At 39.5% G+C, this 15126-nt stretch overlaps 3 protein-coding genes and 3 non-coding genes across 8 annotated transcripts; 3 read left to right on the top strand and 3 right to left on the bottom strand.

The window, feature by feature from the left end:
* Positions 1-145: 145 nt before the first annotated feature.
* On the bottom strand, positions 146-218 carry trnaf-gaa. The gene has a single exon. It is a non-coding gene; the product is annotated as a tRNA-Phe (tRNA).
* Positions 219-1919: 1701 nt separating this feature from the next.
* ebp (EBP cholestenol delta-isomerase) lies at positions 1920-3558 on the bottom strand. Of its 2 annotated transcripts, none has more exons than XM_034695934.1 (5): positions 3399-3558; positions 2851-3163; positions 2729-2765; positions 2511-2641; positions 1920-2416 (listed from the first exon to the last, which is right to left on the bottom strand). In XM_034695934.1, the coding sequence occupies exons 2-5, from the start codon at positions 3161-3163 to the stop codon at positions 2196-2198; spliced, it is 702 nt and encodes a 233-aa protein (XP_034551825.1). In that variant the 5' UTR covers positions 3399-3558; the 3' UTR covers positions 1920-2195. The 2 variants fall into 2 exon arrangements, with proteins under 2 accessions (XP_034551825.1, XP_034551824.1); XM_034695933.1 differs by having other exon boundaries at positions 2851-3166; positions 3399-3557.
* A 1233-nt stretch (positions 3559-4791) lies between these two features.
* On the bottom strand, positions 4792-4863 carry trnah-gug. The gene has a single exon. It is a non-coding gene; the product is annotated as a tRNA-His (tRNA).
* A 367-nt stretch (positions 4864-5230) lies between these two features.
* On the top strand, positions 5231-5302 carry trnae-uuc. Its single transcript has one exon. It is a non-coding gene; the product is annotated as a tRNA-Glu (tRNA).
* Positions 5303-6330: 1028 nt separating this feature from the next.
* On the top strand, positions 6331-9312 carry ccdc115 (coiled-coil domain containing 115). The gene is made up of 5 exons (XM_034695831.1): positions 6331-6634; positions 7082-7185; positions 7274-7386; positions 7486-7677; positions 8939-9312. The coding sequence occupies exons 1-5, from the start codon at positions 6515-6517 to the stop codon at positions 9064-9066; spliced, it is 657 nt and encodes a 218-aa protein (XP_034551722.1). The 5' UTR covers positions 6331-6514; the 3' UTR covers positions 9067-9312.
* Positions 9313-9461: 149 nt separating this feature from the next.
* On the top strand, positions 9462-14721 carry si:dkey-109j17.5 (zinc finger BED domain-containing protein 4). 2 transcript variants are annotated; one of them, XM_034695830.1, is made up of 6 exons: positions 9462-10577; positions 11582-11839; positions 11970-12229; positions 12326-12446; positions 12579-12926; positions 13299-14721. In XM_034695830.1, exons 1-6 carry the CDS (start codon positions 10428-10430, stop codon positions 14145-14147), a joined length of 1986 nt encoding a protein of 661 aa, XP_034551721.1. In that variant the 5' UTR covers positions 9462-10427; the 3' UTR covers positions 14148-14721. The 2 variants fall into 2 exon arrangements, with proteins under 2 accessions (XP_034551721.1, XP_034551719.1); XM_034695828.1 differs by having other exon boundaries at positions 12326-12926.
* The last annotated feature ends 405 nt before the right edge of the window (positions 14722-15126 follow it).

Here is a 15126-nt window from a genome sequence, read left to right on the forward strand (position 1 = left end):
GTGGTACTGTTTTTGTGCGCTCAGTATCAATATCTCAAACCCTGTAGATCCTTTGGTTGGCCACAAGGTGTCAGTATTTACTAGTCAGTCACTCTTTGTCTACACCCGCTGGTGCTCGGGTTCATTGTGTTTCGTGACGTCAAAATGCCGAAACCCGGGATCGAACCAGGGACCTTTAGATCTTCAGTCTAACGCTCTCCCAACTGAGCTATTTCGGCGGGTGATAGCAGCGTGGGTCTTCTGTTCGTCTTCAACCAAACCTGTATACCGATATAACCGATAATAACGTGTAAAACATCTACATATAGACCACGGCTGTTTCCGAAATCGCCTACTATACTAGCAGTACGTACTGATATGTCCAAAATTCAGTATGTAGTATGTAGTATGTGAACAAGAGCAAAATCTGCAGTAAGCCAAAACTCCCCGGATGTCTACTGATTCGGGAAAATATCTCAGTGTGCATCGGACCAGTCTGCCTCGCGTACTGTTTCCCATAATGCACAGCGCTCGTTCTGCTTTTTCTTTTTCCTCATTTTTTGACGGGAGGAAATCTGTTTTTGGGTGCTGTGAAAGTTATCAAATTACATATAAACCACTTCCTAACTTTTTAAATCATAAATGGATGCTAAATAAGCATTTTATTTATCGGCTTCGCCGTTGTTTACTTCCGCTTTCCGAAACCGGAAATCCAGCGAAGTCTGGCTCAGCATGCTGCATGACAGATCGGACAGAACAGTCATATACTACATACTAAATTCAAATGCAGTATGTAGTAGGCAATACCTACTGCCTACTACATTAGTAAGTAGTATGTAGCAGGCCGTTTCGGAAACAGCCCACGTGTTGTTCATTACTTCATCCTCTTTGTAGTTCTGCCTCGGTTGTACTAATACTAATGCCTTTGGTATTGATAGCATAGTTTAGGGGACAAAAAATGACATAATTAGAAATGAATAAATAAGTTAATGCAGAAATAAATGAATACTTGAATGAATACTTGAATAAATAAATACATTTTTAAATAAATACATAAATGAATAAATAAATAATTCAATGCTTATATTCTTTGTTCTCATTTCCACATTTTTAGAGGAGCCTTCATCTGAATCAGTCTTTTCCATACATTTAATTGCTTGCAGTCTAGCAGCTGTTCAGGGATTTTACTTGTTACAAGTGGCACAAAAGCAAACAGTCTGAACTGTTTTGCCTGAAGCGAATTAAAATTGCTAAACTGCTTGAAAATCATAAAAGAACCCACTTACTAATTTAAAAACTGTTTCTCCTTCAACATTATACAAATATAATTCCTGAGTTTCACGACAGAAGCATTTTATAATATCTGAACGATTGTTAGCCTCACCTTTAAGGACCTCCATAACCTCGCTCCTCCGTCCCTCTCTGAACTTCTCCATATCAACACACCCAGCCGTACTCTCAGGTCTTCTTCTTCCATTCACCTCACTTCACCACCCGCCCGCTTAACCACCATAGGGTCCAGAGCCTTCAGCCGGTGTGCCCCTCGCCTCTGGAACTCCCTCTCCCACCAGACATCCGTAACATCAACTGTCTTTCCATTTAAACTGCCATATTCACTCTGGTTACACCTCTTCACTGCACTTCATCTTATCCTGTTACTTTTATTTATTAATTATTACACTGTATAATGCCTTGTTGATTTTATCTGCCTAATTTTTATATTGGTCTTTTTTAAACTCTGCCCTGTACAGTGACATTGAGTGCTAAGAAAGGCCCCTTTAAATAAAATGCATAATTATTATTATCAATATCTCAATAAAAAGTCATCTCAAAGCACTTTACAAAAAATAAGGTATTGAACATACGCTTTAGTTACCTGTGTAGACTAGCTATTTGTTTATTCATGAAAAATCATGAAAAATATAAACACAATAAACATATTAGGAAAAACATGATTTATTTTGCTTTGTAGAGGCAAAAAACAGAACAAAACAAAAAAAAAGGAAAAAACTGCAATTTAAAATAGATTTTCTTTGTTGGCAGTTATTTGATATTCACGTGTGAAAGGGACATAATACAACAAGGAAAAAAAAACATGCCACTCCAAACAATCAAACATTTCTTCTACTGCATCTTATCTTTGAACATTGTTTTTAACAATAATGTAGAGTATGCTTATCCTTATTCTGTTCTTTTAGCACCTGTTTGTCCAGTTATCAGTTCCTTTTAGACTTGTTTGACTTTGTGTTGTCAGAGTTTGTCTGTGCTGCTGTGAGCTGTTTCCATGAATCCACGATGAGCACAAATGGTATGCCTATCCACAGCGCATTCATGAACACAAAGTAGAACCAGAAATAGATGGGGTGTCCCAACTCACTGTGGGCATAACCATCTCTGTGCTCTGTGAAGAAGTAAAGCACGGCTCCATACAACTGACCTGGAAATAGATTATTTAATTAGCATCATTGTGTATGCAAGACCACCAGCTACTATAAAGATCCAGAGATAAACTTGAGTGAAAATCTTCTTACCCAGTGAAATGATGAGCTGCAGAACAAATCTGTAGGGCTTGTTGGTTAAGAAGGCAAACACAGCCCAAAAGCTGAAAGGGCCCCATAACCATGCAGTTACAGTCTCCATACACACAGTGAAATTATCCGCTCTATATAGGACATAAATAAGCATGAGTGTTAAGTTATAGATTCTTTCTTGGGCTGGAGTTCAGCATTCTGTGCAAAAAGTTACTCACATTACATATCGACTGTCTCCTTTGGAGTACTCTTTCCCTGTGAAAACGTATAAAACACATTTATTGAAAAGCACTTCCTGCTTGTAGACTTTTCTGAATATGTCTTTCTTGTCTGTACTCACACAGCTGTGACAGGAAGCTCTGGTCTCCTGGAATGACCTCATAATACAGTGAGAACCAGCCTTCAATGATGCCATGGATGAAACCACAAACAGCAAACCAGCACACTGCCAGACGCCTCAAGGTACTCAGTCTGCCAGAGGCTCCTTTCTGCCCAGAAATGAGCCAGGTCACAAGCAGAAACACCCCAGACACAGAAAACAGGAACACCAGAATCTCTGACATTGATCGGTCATTGGCGACATAGGTGGGAATCAAAAGGTCCCGCGGCCAGTAGGGATGTAGAACTCCATTTGATGTTGTGGCATCCATCATCTCCTTCAAGAAAAGTAAAAGCACTATTCAGAGTCATCAGAATAAAATACACAGATTCCATTAATATAATTCCACTCATATGTCAGATTAATGCATTGTGCTTTTCTGCTGCACTTTCAAAGACTCAATGAAACATAACTTATTTTTCATATTATAAATAGTGTGTTACGGTCAGTTTTTATACACACACTTCAAATACAGACAAAAATAAATAATCATGTGTCTCTGTTCTTACCAGTAATGACTCCAAAGTGTACTTTGTACCACGTATTACTTGTGTATTAAACAGAAGCAACAACTATGCATATATTTTAAAACCAAATCGTTGTCTGCTGTCTAACCACACGCACAGTGCAGATCAACTCAAACACGGAACTCTGCAATGTAGGAAGTGGTTTCTGGTGATATAAAGACCAATCAGACGATGGTATGCATAGAACTAGCAGCACATGCGATCGACCGGCCTGACGATTGGCTCTTCAGCTCGGAACATGAACGCAACCACCAATGAAAACGTGTCTCTCACTCCCTCATGCCGCCCCCTTTGGAGGATACACAGATATTGAATCATTGGAGTTGGTGAAAGGTAAATTATGACAGATACATTAAACTTCATTTTCTCCTCGGAGTACTGTGCCCAAACGAGCAAAAATCTAACTACAGTTACCAGTTTGAGTGCTTTAATGCTGAGCATCATCTTAGCTCAACACAGCTTTATTTATATAGCACCTTTCATAAATTAAAAACATGCAGCCCAAAGTGCTTCACAGAATAAGAGAGACAGAAAACAATAGCAATGGTAAAATTATAAAAGGCAGGATTATAAATGAAATACTTCAAAATAAAATCAATCCAGTAAAATTAATAAAATAAGTAATAGTGGAAAGAAAGTTAAAAATAAGGTAGCTTTATTTTTGATGAACACTAAACCATAACAACAATTCTCCAAGCAGAATTAAATATTTCCATTTATTTTATTATTTAACTACTATTTTTTTTAATGTAAACACTACCTCTGCTACTCACCACTGCACTGTTATCATATTATTTTAGCCTGTACATATTAGTCATGCCTATTTGTTTTGGGTTTTTTTGTATTTATAGCTGATGTTATTGTTATTATATTTTTATTTTTATTTGTATGTCTTATTCGTATGCCTTGTACAAAGAGAGCACAGTTTACCTAAGTCAAATTCCATGCGTGTTCAAGCAGACCTGGCCAATAAAGCTGATTCTGATTCTGATTCTGAGCTTTAACAAGATCAGATCAGATGAATACAAGAAATAAATAGATAAATAAATGATTAAATAAGATAAATTAAAGCAATGATTCAAATAATAATGATTTAAATGACAATACAAATAATAAAAGTAATAATAATGCAGTCCAGGGCTAAAAATAAATGACTCCAAATTAAAAGCTAGATTAAAAATGTAAGTCTTGAATTATAATGTCATAATCCTAGAAAAAAAAGATTCCAAAATATCAACTGTAACATTGGCCATGTAATATCCAGGTCGAAATTGTATATTCTAACGGAAAATGATGTTATTATTATATAATTGATTATGTCTATTTTATACAGGGAAGAAAACAGTCCGCCCAAGCCGTGCCAGGGTCTTATCCCTGCCGTGACCCGGATTCGAACCGGGGTTGCTGCGGCCACAACGCAGAGTACTAACCACTATACGATCACGGCGAGCTACCGGGGGACATGCGAGCGAGGGGCACTGGAGGCATTATCAATGGCAGCTGTTACATTTTCTATAGTTTTATTGCTATTGCTAGCTTGTCTGTTATCTTATACTCAACCTGCAGAATCCTGGACATCTTCTGTATTGCGTCAAACAGATCAGATCGTGAGAAAGCTACCTGAGCTTTCAAGGAAACTCACCAAGGTTAGCAGTGGTCCATTTAATATCTGCAGTAACTCCGCCAATGTAAACTGCTTTCTTAACGTATAGTTGGCTAAAGAATTTTCTAATGTCTGCACGAGGAACTTGACTGAAACGGACCAGAAGTGGCGTCAATTTTATTTTTCTTCGTGTTCTGTAAGAATGTAACCTTCCCATATGGTCTAGCGGTTAGGATTCCTGGTTTTCACCCAGGCGGCCCGGGTTCGACTCCCGGTATGGGAACACAGTTTTTGTTCGGATAAAACACAATTCAAAGCATACTAATCCATAGACTGTAAATACATAGATACTAACCCACGGAAAAACATGAATCTCTGTGTACTGTGCGTTAGTTGTATGTGAGTAAGGAGTAAAGTATTTTGTCATATAACTGATATAAATATCTACGGAAGAGGATTAGGGCCACTGGAACAAAACATTTTTTGTATTATTATTATGCGAAAAAAGTCAGAATTCTGAAATTAAAGTCAGAATACTGACTTATTTTCTCAGAATTCTGACTATAATCTGAAAAAATGACTTTAATTTTAGAATTCTGACTTTAATCTCATAATTCTGAATTCTGACTTTTTTCTCATAATTCTGACTTTAATCTCAGAATTCTGACTTCAATCTCAGAATTCTGACTTTTTTTCTCATAATTCTGACTTTAATTCTTACTTTTTTCTCATAATTATGACTTTAATCTCAAAATTCTGACTTCAATCTCATAATTCTGACTTCAATCTCGTAATTCTGACTTTTTTTCTCAGAATTCTGACTTTTTTCTCAGAATTCTGACTTTAATCCATTGTAGATGTTCCTTATTTTATTTTAAAAAATTAATAATAATTCCTTACTTTTGTGCATTGCCTTTGCACTGCTTGGCAGTACCTGCACCCAAATTGACTTGAAGCAATTTGTTACTCTTACTGATCTTGTTTCTTCTTGTCTAGATCTTTGCTTGTGTTGTTCTTGTTCTCGTATGTACGTCGCTTTGGATAAAAGCGTCTGCTAAATGACATTTTAACATTGTAACAAATTTTAGAAGTCAGAATTCTGACATTAAAGTCAGAATTCTCACATTTTTTCTCATAATTCTGATTTTTTGTTTTTCTCTGGTGGCCCCATCCTCTCCCGTAGTACATCAACAGCCAGCTTTGTATATTTAATAATACTCGCACACAATCTTGTGATGCACTAAGTAACGCAATAAGTAACGACGGAGCCTCTGAATTGGCTCTGGGTATTACGCTTCTTCTATTGGATTGCTAGTAATCACGTGGTTTCATAGGGTCACATGACGCTACACGGAAGTAGTAAACATCCATAGTACTCTGAACTGATCGATGCAGTCTGTTTTAAACAGACCGTTTCTGTTAAACATTTGACTCGTTTGTTCTTGTTCAGACGACAGCCTTAAAGAGTTGTAGTGATAGTTATTGAAGCATCGTTATGGGTGTATCAAAACTGGAAGAATCGTCTCTGTTACTGGACGAGAAGCTTCTCCGTTTCATGGATCAGCTGGAGTCACTGGAGGAGAAACGAGCCACCCTTAACTCTCTCATCGAGCAGGTGTTAAAAACAACATGTAGACCTTATTATCTAACATTTCCTTTTCACAGCTTCTCTTATGTCGGGCTGGTTTAGAACCAGAAACAACAATTCTGATAATGGTTCAGTGTTTAGCTCTACCCTTGAAACGTATTGGCACATGGGTAATCTGTGGTAGTTATTATAATGTATATGGGATTACTACTGCTGATCACATTATTTCAGAATAGCAACAAACGGTTATGTTTTTGAAAAAAACTGGAATGGGCAGTTTTCACCATTTTAAATATTACACAGTCCATAAATACCAGATCATTTTACAATCTGTCCTTAAAATGGGAAGTCTTCTTTCTTTAACAACCAATAGAAACTCTGCCAAAGTTGTTCTTTACATGTAACTCCTCAAATGAATGTTTCCTTACTTCCTTGTCACTGCATCACCTACATGACCTTGTCTTGTTTCCTCAGGGATGGTTTTCCATCTCAAAGGCTCGGTATTCCATGGGAAACAAACAAGTCTCTGCTCTTCAGTATGCAAGTGAAATAGAGCCTGTAGTCTGTGTTCATGCAAGGTGAGGTATCGCTGTTATCCATTTTCTAAGTACATTGTTATTCATTGCATTTTACTGGCTGTCATTTTTAAAATTGTTCCTGTTACAGAACACTAGAAAATGGTGAAGTGGATTTCTTCACAAGAAAGGTTGAACAGAAATGTAGCAACAACATTGAAAAAGATGCAATGTCCGTAGAGGATATTGGACCCCAAGAGGAAGGTAAGGCTGCTGTTGTTTGTGTGGTGTAAGAAACACAATGTTGTTTACAGTTCTGTTAAACTTACCTTTTTCTGTTCATTGAACTATGTGATTTTAAAGGTGTCAGGAGAAGAATCAAACCAAAAAGCGACACAACACAAAAGGACGCGTGTGAAGAAGCAAGTAGTGGGAAATCTCCTGAAGTAACTCCAGTGAGAAAAAATGAACACAATCCACAGCAAGATCCACTGAAGTGGTTTGGGATCCTGGTGCCACAGTCTCTAAAACAAGCACAGTCATCATTCAAGCAAGGTATGATGTTGCTTTCCCAGAAAAGTCACAACTCCAGAATCTGATATCCTCAGCTCCAAATGTCAGCAAATTTCAGTTTAAAGCAGAGGTGATGCAACACAATGATAAACATGCCCCTGTCCTATAGTTTTTTTTAAACATGTTGCTGGCATCAAATTTTAAATGAGCTAATTTTTCAACTACACAAAATGTTTCAGTTTCATGACATGATATGTCCTTTTTGCACTATTTTCAATTTAACATAGTGTTAAATGATTTGCAAACCATTAAAATCTGTTTTTAGCAATATTTTAAACCGCGTCCCAACCTTTTTGCAACTGGGGTTCAGCTTTTCCTGGCATCTGTTATGTTGTAGCAATAGACTGCATAAAATATGGACGTATATCCGTGACAACACCCATCTGATTCTGAAGCGCTGTTTTGAGGCCAATCACTCGACGGCAGCCATATTGCTGCTGTCAAGCGATTGTGACGTAAAGAGGCGGGCTTTGAGCCTCCTAGCCAACAGCTACAGTGTTCCCACCTCTCAGTCAAGTCAGCTGTGCCTCTCATTGGAAGACTCGTAATCTCAATATCTTCAAAATTGCTGCATTAGATATAAATTCACCCCCCCGTACAGTGTGAGCCGATAGAGACATGAGCTATCCAGACTACACTTGTCTTTTGTACCAGGCTGTAAACATGTTTATTTTTGCTGTAAAGATCGTCTTTTTTGAATTGGTGTGTATGTGGTTTCCGGTACTTCCAGAGCCAGCCTCAAGCGGATCCTCGATGAACTGCAGTTTTTAGCACTTCTGCATTGGACTCATATTTTTAGACCAGACGTTGCCACTTGGCTGCAGCACAAGGAAAAACAGTGAAACATGCCTTTATAAATAACCCAAAAATCCTGGAGTTTATTGTCATAACGTCAGAAGTCAGTGGGTTCTTGTTTTTAATCAGCCTTAAGGATACTTATATTTTGTATAGGAAACATACAACAGTCTGCAGTTAGTATTTTCTTGCTACCACTGATAAAGTAATTTCATTAAAGGACTAATTCTACAAAGTGTCATCTTCTGTTAAATATCAAACATGCTATGTTGGACAATATGTTACTAGAAAAAACAGTTTACCAATAATACGATATTACTTGAATCACTGTTGTAATTTAATCAGTGGTGATGCATCGATGCAAGAGGAAACCTTTGGTATGTTTCCCATTGTGCTAAATCCTCTACCTCACTCCTCATCAGCATTGTCTCCTTGTTTTTTCCAACAGTGATAGAATTGTCAGCTGAGATTGCCACCCTTCAGACTGCAGTGTTGAAGACCAGACAGGAGTTTATGGATGGCATGAAAGACAAACGCATACTCCAGGAGGAAGCCTCAGACAGTGGGGCAGAGTGAAAAACACTGTTACCTCAGAGCTGGAGAGGAACCAAGAGCCTGTGGCTCCAGAGAAGGACAGATTGGACCTTGGTAGATTATTCTACAGGGCGGACTTGTGGATTTTAAAGAAGGTCATTTTGACTGTCTTACTGATAAATGTTTTGCCTGTGTGAGATGAATGTGTTAGATGGCTGACTTCTGAAAAAACTTTGACTCATTAAAAGCTGTGTTGTAGATTAAAAGAATAACTTATGAATAAAAATACAACCTGTTTGTATTGTTCCATAAGACAGCGTCACCAAACAGTTTGTTATAAACAATCACCGTAATAATTAATATTGCACTAAAGATCAATGATAAGGCATTAATTGGACTTACTTGGTAGCCTTATTGTTTAAGTTTTTCTAAACTAGTGTCAAGTCTTTTCATTTAGTATTATGTGTTCATTCAAATACTAAAGGCTGCTAATAAATGTATTGTGGTCCAGGTCCTCTTCAACATTTAAACAATTGTTAAGATAATGTTAGACTCATTCAGTAAGGTTTTTTTTAACAACCTGGCAAATATTCTCCTCAGTTGTTTATACATGTTTGAATAACAAATAAGTTCATAATTTACAACTTATGAACTTCCAACTTTTAGACTCTTTTATAACTGGGTCCTGTAAGGAGAGAAGCACCTAATATTCTTCCATGTGATATTTTTATTAGCTTTTTTCTTTTTCTTACAGAGCAATGAACAGAATAGAAAATTAATTAGATCAAATATGAATGCATAACAAATCAGTTTTATTTTGGAAGAAGTAAAGTTTAAATTCCAAACCTTGCACGTATTGAATTAGAGGAAAATAACCTGCTTTTATTACACTGACTCAGCAAACGGTGATTGAAAACATCTGACCTAGCGACACCACCCTCATATTCACGCAGCTCGAGTGGGGACAGCCGATCATCACCGTGCACTGTCGAAATGTTGAACGAAACTCTCTCTTATCGTGGGTACTTCCTGCTCCAATCACAATACCGCCTGTGCTCCAACAAGCAGCACCGCTGAGCCTCCTCTCATACGATTTGACGACGGATGGGAGCGCGGAAACGACGTATGTAGCTGCACGGTTACAATATAGATGTTTTAGACATACGCAGCTGCCCGTGCACCCCGAGTTTGACTGATTCCGGACGTGCAAGACACAAATATCAGGCTTGTAAAGGGGGATTGTGTTTCTGCAGCGCAACATTTGTTTGATGTGTGATCAAGGATTGGGAAGTAAACACGCCGGCCTGCGCTCATGATCAGAGGCGCGGTGAGATTGATGCCACAGACGATTGTCCTTGATTGCAAGTTGATTTTACATTGGAGCAGAGGTACTGTGGGCTCCGATGGCGTCAGCTGCGAAGGTTTCCATTCTGGACTACTTTAATATTGTTTTTGAAGGTGAAAATGGTAAAATCGAGTCCAACTGCAAAGCATGTGGCACCAGAATCCAGGCGAAGCGGAGTGTCACGTCCAACTTCGTTACGCATCTCAAGGTAATGATTGCAAAATTCAATTATGTGTAGCCTATCCACCATATATTTCCACAGCATCAGCTGAAAACTGCTAACCCTGCAGCATCTTTATAGCTCAAATTGCCATTGTAAACATCCCCATGTTGACAGTGTGTTGCTTCTTTGCAAGAAGAATTCCATATTTTTATTTATTTTATTATTTAACTACTATTTTTTTAAATGTAAAAACTGCCTCTGCTACTCAACACTGCACTATTATTATATCATTTTAGCCTGTACATATTAGTCATGCCTATTTGTTGTTCTTTTGTATTTATAGCTGATGTTATTGTTATTGTATTCCTTTTTTTTATTTGTATGTCTTATTCTTATGCCTTGTACAAAGAGAGCACCGTTTACCAAGTCAAATTCCTTGTGTGTTCAAGCATACCTGGCCAATAAAGCTGATAGTTAGATAGATAGATAGATAGATAGATAGATAGATAGATAGATAGATAGATAGATAGATTTTTGTTGTCTGTTGTCCATTGTCTGTTGGATCAATACTCTCTGTAAATATGCATGTAAATATACAATACAACAATTCTCCAAGCAGAATTACATATTTCTATTTATTTTATTATTTAACTACTATTTTTTTAAATGTAAAAATTACCTCTGCTACTCAACACTGCACTATTATCATATTATTTTAGCCAGTACATATTAGTCATGCCTATTTGTCGTTCTTTTGTATTTATAGCTGATGTTATTGTTATTATATTCTTTTTTTTTGTATGTCTTATTCTTATGCCTTGTACAAAGAGAGCACAGTTTACCAAGTCAAATTCCTTGTGTGTTCAAGCATACCTGGCAAATAAAGCTGATTCTGATTCTAATTCTGATTCTGAAAAGTACCAGTAGCTTATACTGTTTTATCTTCTACTGATATTTAAATTTCGGTAGTTACTTGCACCTAACCAGTGTATTAACCGTTTTCTCTCTCTCAGCCAGTAACAGTATTGTGCTCCACACTCTCTCCTCAGAGGAAGCACCAGGCTATGTATGATGACTTTGTGAAGAGGAAGGATATGAAGAGAGAGGGTTACTCTTCTGCCTCTCTGCACACTTTCCCCTCAAATGGAGGGAATACCCGCTACACTGTCCCCATCACCATCAGCACAGGAGGAGGGGGAGGCGGAGGTGGAGGTGGAGGTGTTGGAGGAATGGGAACTGTTGAGGGAGGAATAGGAGCAGGTTCTGGAGGAGGGATTACCAAGTTTGACAGACATGACCCACGTCAGGTTTGCATTATAGTCCATCATTGCTTGAGATGCTGAGAAACTATTGATGAGATCCTGCAGGGGTTGCATCATTTAATGTAATGATTTGCTATAACGAAGGTCATTTAATCTGATTGTTTTTGCCCCATAGGTTCTGATATCTGAGGCTATAGCTAAGATGATTGTGCGTGATCTGCAGCCAGTGTCCATTGTAGAAAACCAAGGTTTCAGAGAGTTGCTTCAGCTCCTAGAACCACGTTACACACCTGAGGCCCAGCATTATATCCAGAGCCAGCTCCTCCCAGCTTACGCCTACCAGGCCCAGCTGGCAACCCGTCAGGCCCTGGCCTCTGCGCATGCCCTCACTCTCAGCCTGGATATCTGGAAGGGCTTCACTGGAGCCTCCGCAGGGTAAGGAGGTAAAATCAACTAGAAACAGCACCATTTCCAACTGGTTTGATTCCCTCAATAATGAGTCCACTCCTCTCTGTCTCACTCTCTCTGTAGGTATCTCGGTGTCACCTGCCATTTCCTCACATCTGATTGGCAGATGCGGTCTGCTCTCCTGGCCTGTCTTCCCCTGACGGGAGGCAGCTCTGAGAATCGTGTCCTTTCAGAATTTGATGAGGTGTGTCACTCTCACGGGGTGTCAGGGAGAGCCTTTCGTGTTGTGGCAGACCCTTTCTCGACTTTAAAAACAGTAAAGCCATGTTGTCTCCCTGGCTTCCTGGTCTCACCTCCTCTCACTAATGCGCTGCAGGGAGAGAATGAAGACGGGCTGGACAATGGTAACACTTTGGAGGAAGGGACGAGGAATGGCCTCGGTGACAGTGGAGGAGAAGGAGAGTGGGAGGACTTGTGGGAGAAGGGTCTGGGTGGTTGTCGGGTAGACTGTTTCTCTCGCTGTCTTGAACAGTGTGTCAGAGAGGGGTTATGCTCCTGTCCACAACTCTCCCCAACGCTAGCCAAGGCTGCCTGTTTCTACACCTACATTACCTCTGCTGTCCCACCTGAGAAACTTAGCCAGGTGTTTGACGGTCCTGGCTTGATGATGGGAGGATCAGGAAATACCCCACCTGCAACAAGGGACTGGGCTGCTCAGCTTAAGGTATGTAATATTACATGTGTCATACGTCAGTGACAAAGCATTTCGGTTCAAAAGAGAGCCTATGAAGTTTTCTTGTAAATTTCTTTCTGTGTTTTATCATTTTGTCCATCAAAAGTTGATTAGATTACAGATTTAACAGAGTTCTCGAATACATCTAAAAACACTTAAAATGCCAAAACTTCAGCTTCACTTCAACATTTAAGTGTCTAAAATGCCAATTAGCTATTTTGTTATATTGTTATTTGAATTGCTGTGTATGAATGCTAAAATTCTTTTTTGATGAGAGACAGATAAATTCTACATTTTCTGCTAGGCAAAGACATAATTCAGAAAGTTTCATTGGTTTGAAATCTAAATATTTTTTCGGCGTAGGTGCTTCGGCGGCTGCTGGACTCAGTGGAGTTCCTAGAGGAGGTAAGCGGTCCAGGGGAGCTAGCACTGGGTTCATCAGAGAGAGCCCTGATAAGGGAGCTCACTGACACTTTGGAGCCTTTCACCGAGGCCTGGGACATGGTGCAGGGTGAAAGACATTCAGATATACAGACAGACAGACATGTCTCTATCAGCCTTGCTCTGCCGTGTGTTCTGGGCCTCCGGAAACATCTCTCCGAGACATCAACCCCACACTGCCCCTCTCTCTTGGCCGGCCTCAGCCGTGCTGTAGAGAGTCGACTGGCCCCTATCCTCGATGACCCCCTCTACATCAGTGCCACCACCCTGGACCCTCAGTTCAAGCTCACATGGAGCAGCACCCCTGATTGGCACAGACAACTTCTCATAGAGGAGTTATCCAAACATTCAACAGCCTCCAGCCCAATAGACCCAAACACAGACCTACTTCCTCAATCCCAGACCCCTCCTGACCCAGCTCCGTCGCCGGTCTCTCACCTCTCTCGGCCCTGCAAGCTGTTCTCTTTCATCAAGCAGAGACCAACCACACAGGCCAAGAGCCTAGAGCAGGAGCTGGCTGTCTACCTGCGTGAGGAGCCCACAGATGAGGAGGCTCTTCATTACTGGCGACGTAAAGCCATCGACTTTCCTCTGCTTGCACAGGTTGCCAAGAAAGCGTTTACTGTACCTGCTTGTGGCACTGTAGTGGAGAGCATTTTTACCACTGCTGAGCACCTTTTGCGGCCAGAGAGAGGCCGTGTTTTACCAAAGAACCTGGAGACGCTTATCTACCTCAAAGCCAACTATAGATTATTATGGACCTATAGCTAAACATCAAGCATTCCCTCTACCTAAAAAGCAACTGAGACTTTATTCATGCAGTGAAGTTATTGATTGTATGCTAACCTCTAAGATAGCAACACAATCCAATCCTCATACTTCAAATAATTTGACATTTAATTGCAAAGTTTACTTGTTTACATTCTTAAGAAGGGTTGTGCAGACTGCAGTAGGTATGGATTGCTGTCTGTGTACTATGTAGCATGCAAATACAGTGCTGTGGACCAGGGGGAGCAGAAGTGGATCAATACTGAGACATTTCCTTGGACATTATTTGGCCTGATCAGGGTTTCCAAACAACCACAAGACTACAAAGCCCTTTTTTGATGCCCCCGCCCCTCAAGACAGCTTTTGTGCATAACTACCAAGACTGACATTCCAACAATCACTAAATGGTCAGCTTTTGCATTGTGTAGCAAAGAATCTATTTCCACAGAAGGACTTGTTTATTTTGTTGTTTCTGTTTTGAAGGAAGGCATCAGCTGATAAACAATATCTGTGCATCATTTCTTATTCTTTTTTATGCCTCATCACTGGTAAATCAAAATAAATGAGTTTCACTTCAGAAAGCAGGGATGTGTGCAGTTTGCAGATGTTAGTGCACCCATGCATGAGGTGTTCACATTACACACCCTTTTTTACCCATCAGAGAAATGGTGTAATCTGCCTCATATATCTTCATCTAATTTTTACCTCGAGTCAGTTTTATTTTCATCTGCCAGTCCTTTATATTTCCTCGTGTGCTCTTATATAGTGAAGGTCAATCCCAGTTTCATGTCCCCTATCAGCATTTTTTCTCCTTTTTTTATTTTATGTCTGATTCTACCTCCAAACTTTTAGGGATATAAATGGGTTTGACCCTGCTTCTTCCCCAGGAAACTAGCAGAGGATGTGTGTGTTTGGCACCAGAAGTGATTTTACGCTCTGTGACATAATTTAAGTATTTTGAAACCCCATTTCAGGGCCTTGC

The sequence above is a fragment of the Notolabrus celidotus genome, chromosome 11 (genome assembly GCF_009762535.1).
Source record: "Notolabrus celidotus isolate fNotCel1 chromosome 11, fNotCel1.pri, whole genome shotgun sequence".
Classification (NCBI taxonomy): Eukaryota; Metazoa; Chordata; class Actinopteri; order Labriformes; family Labridae; genus Notolabrus; species Notolabrus celidotus.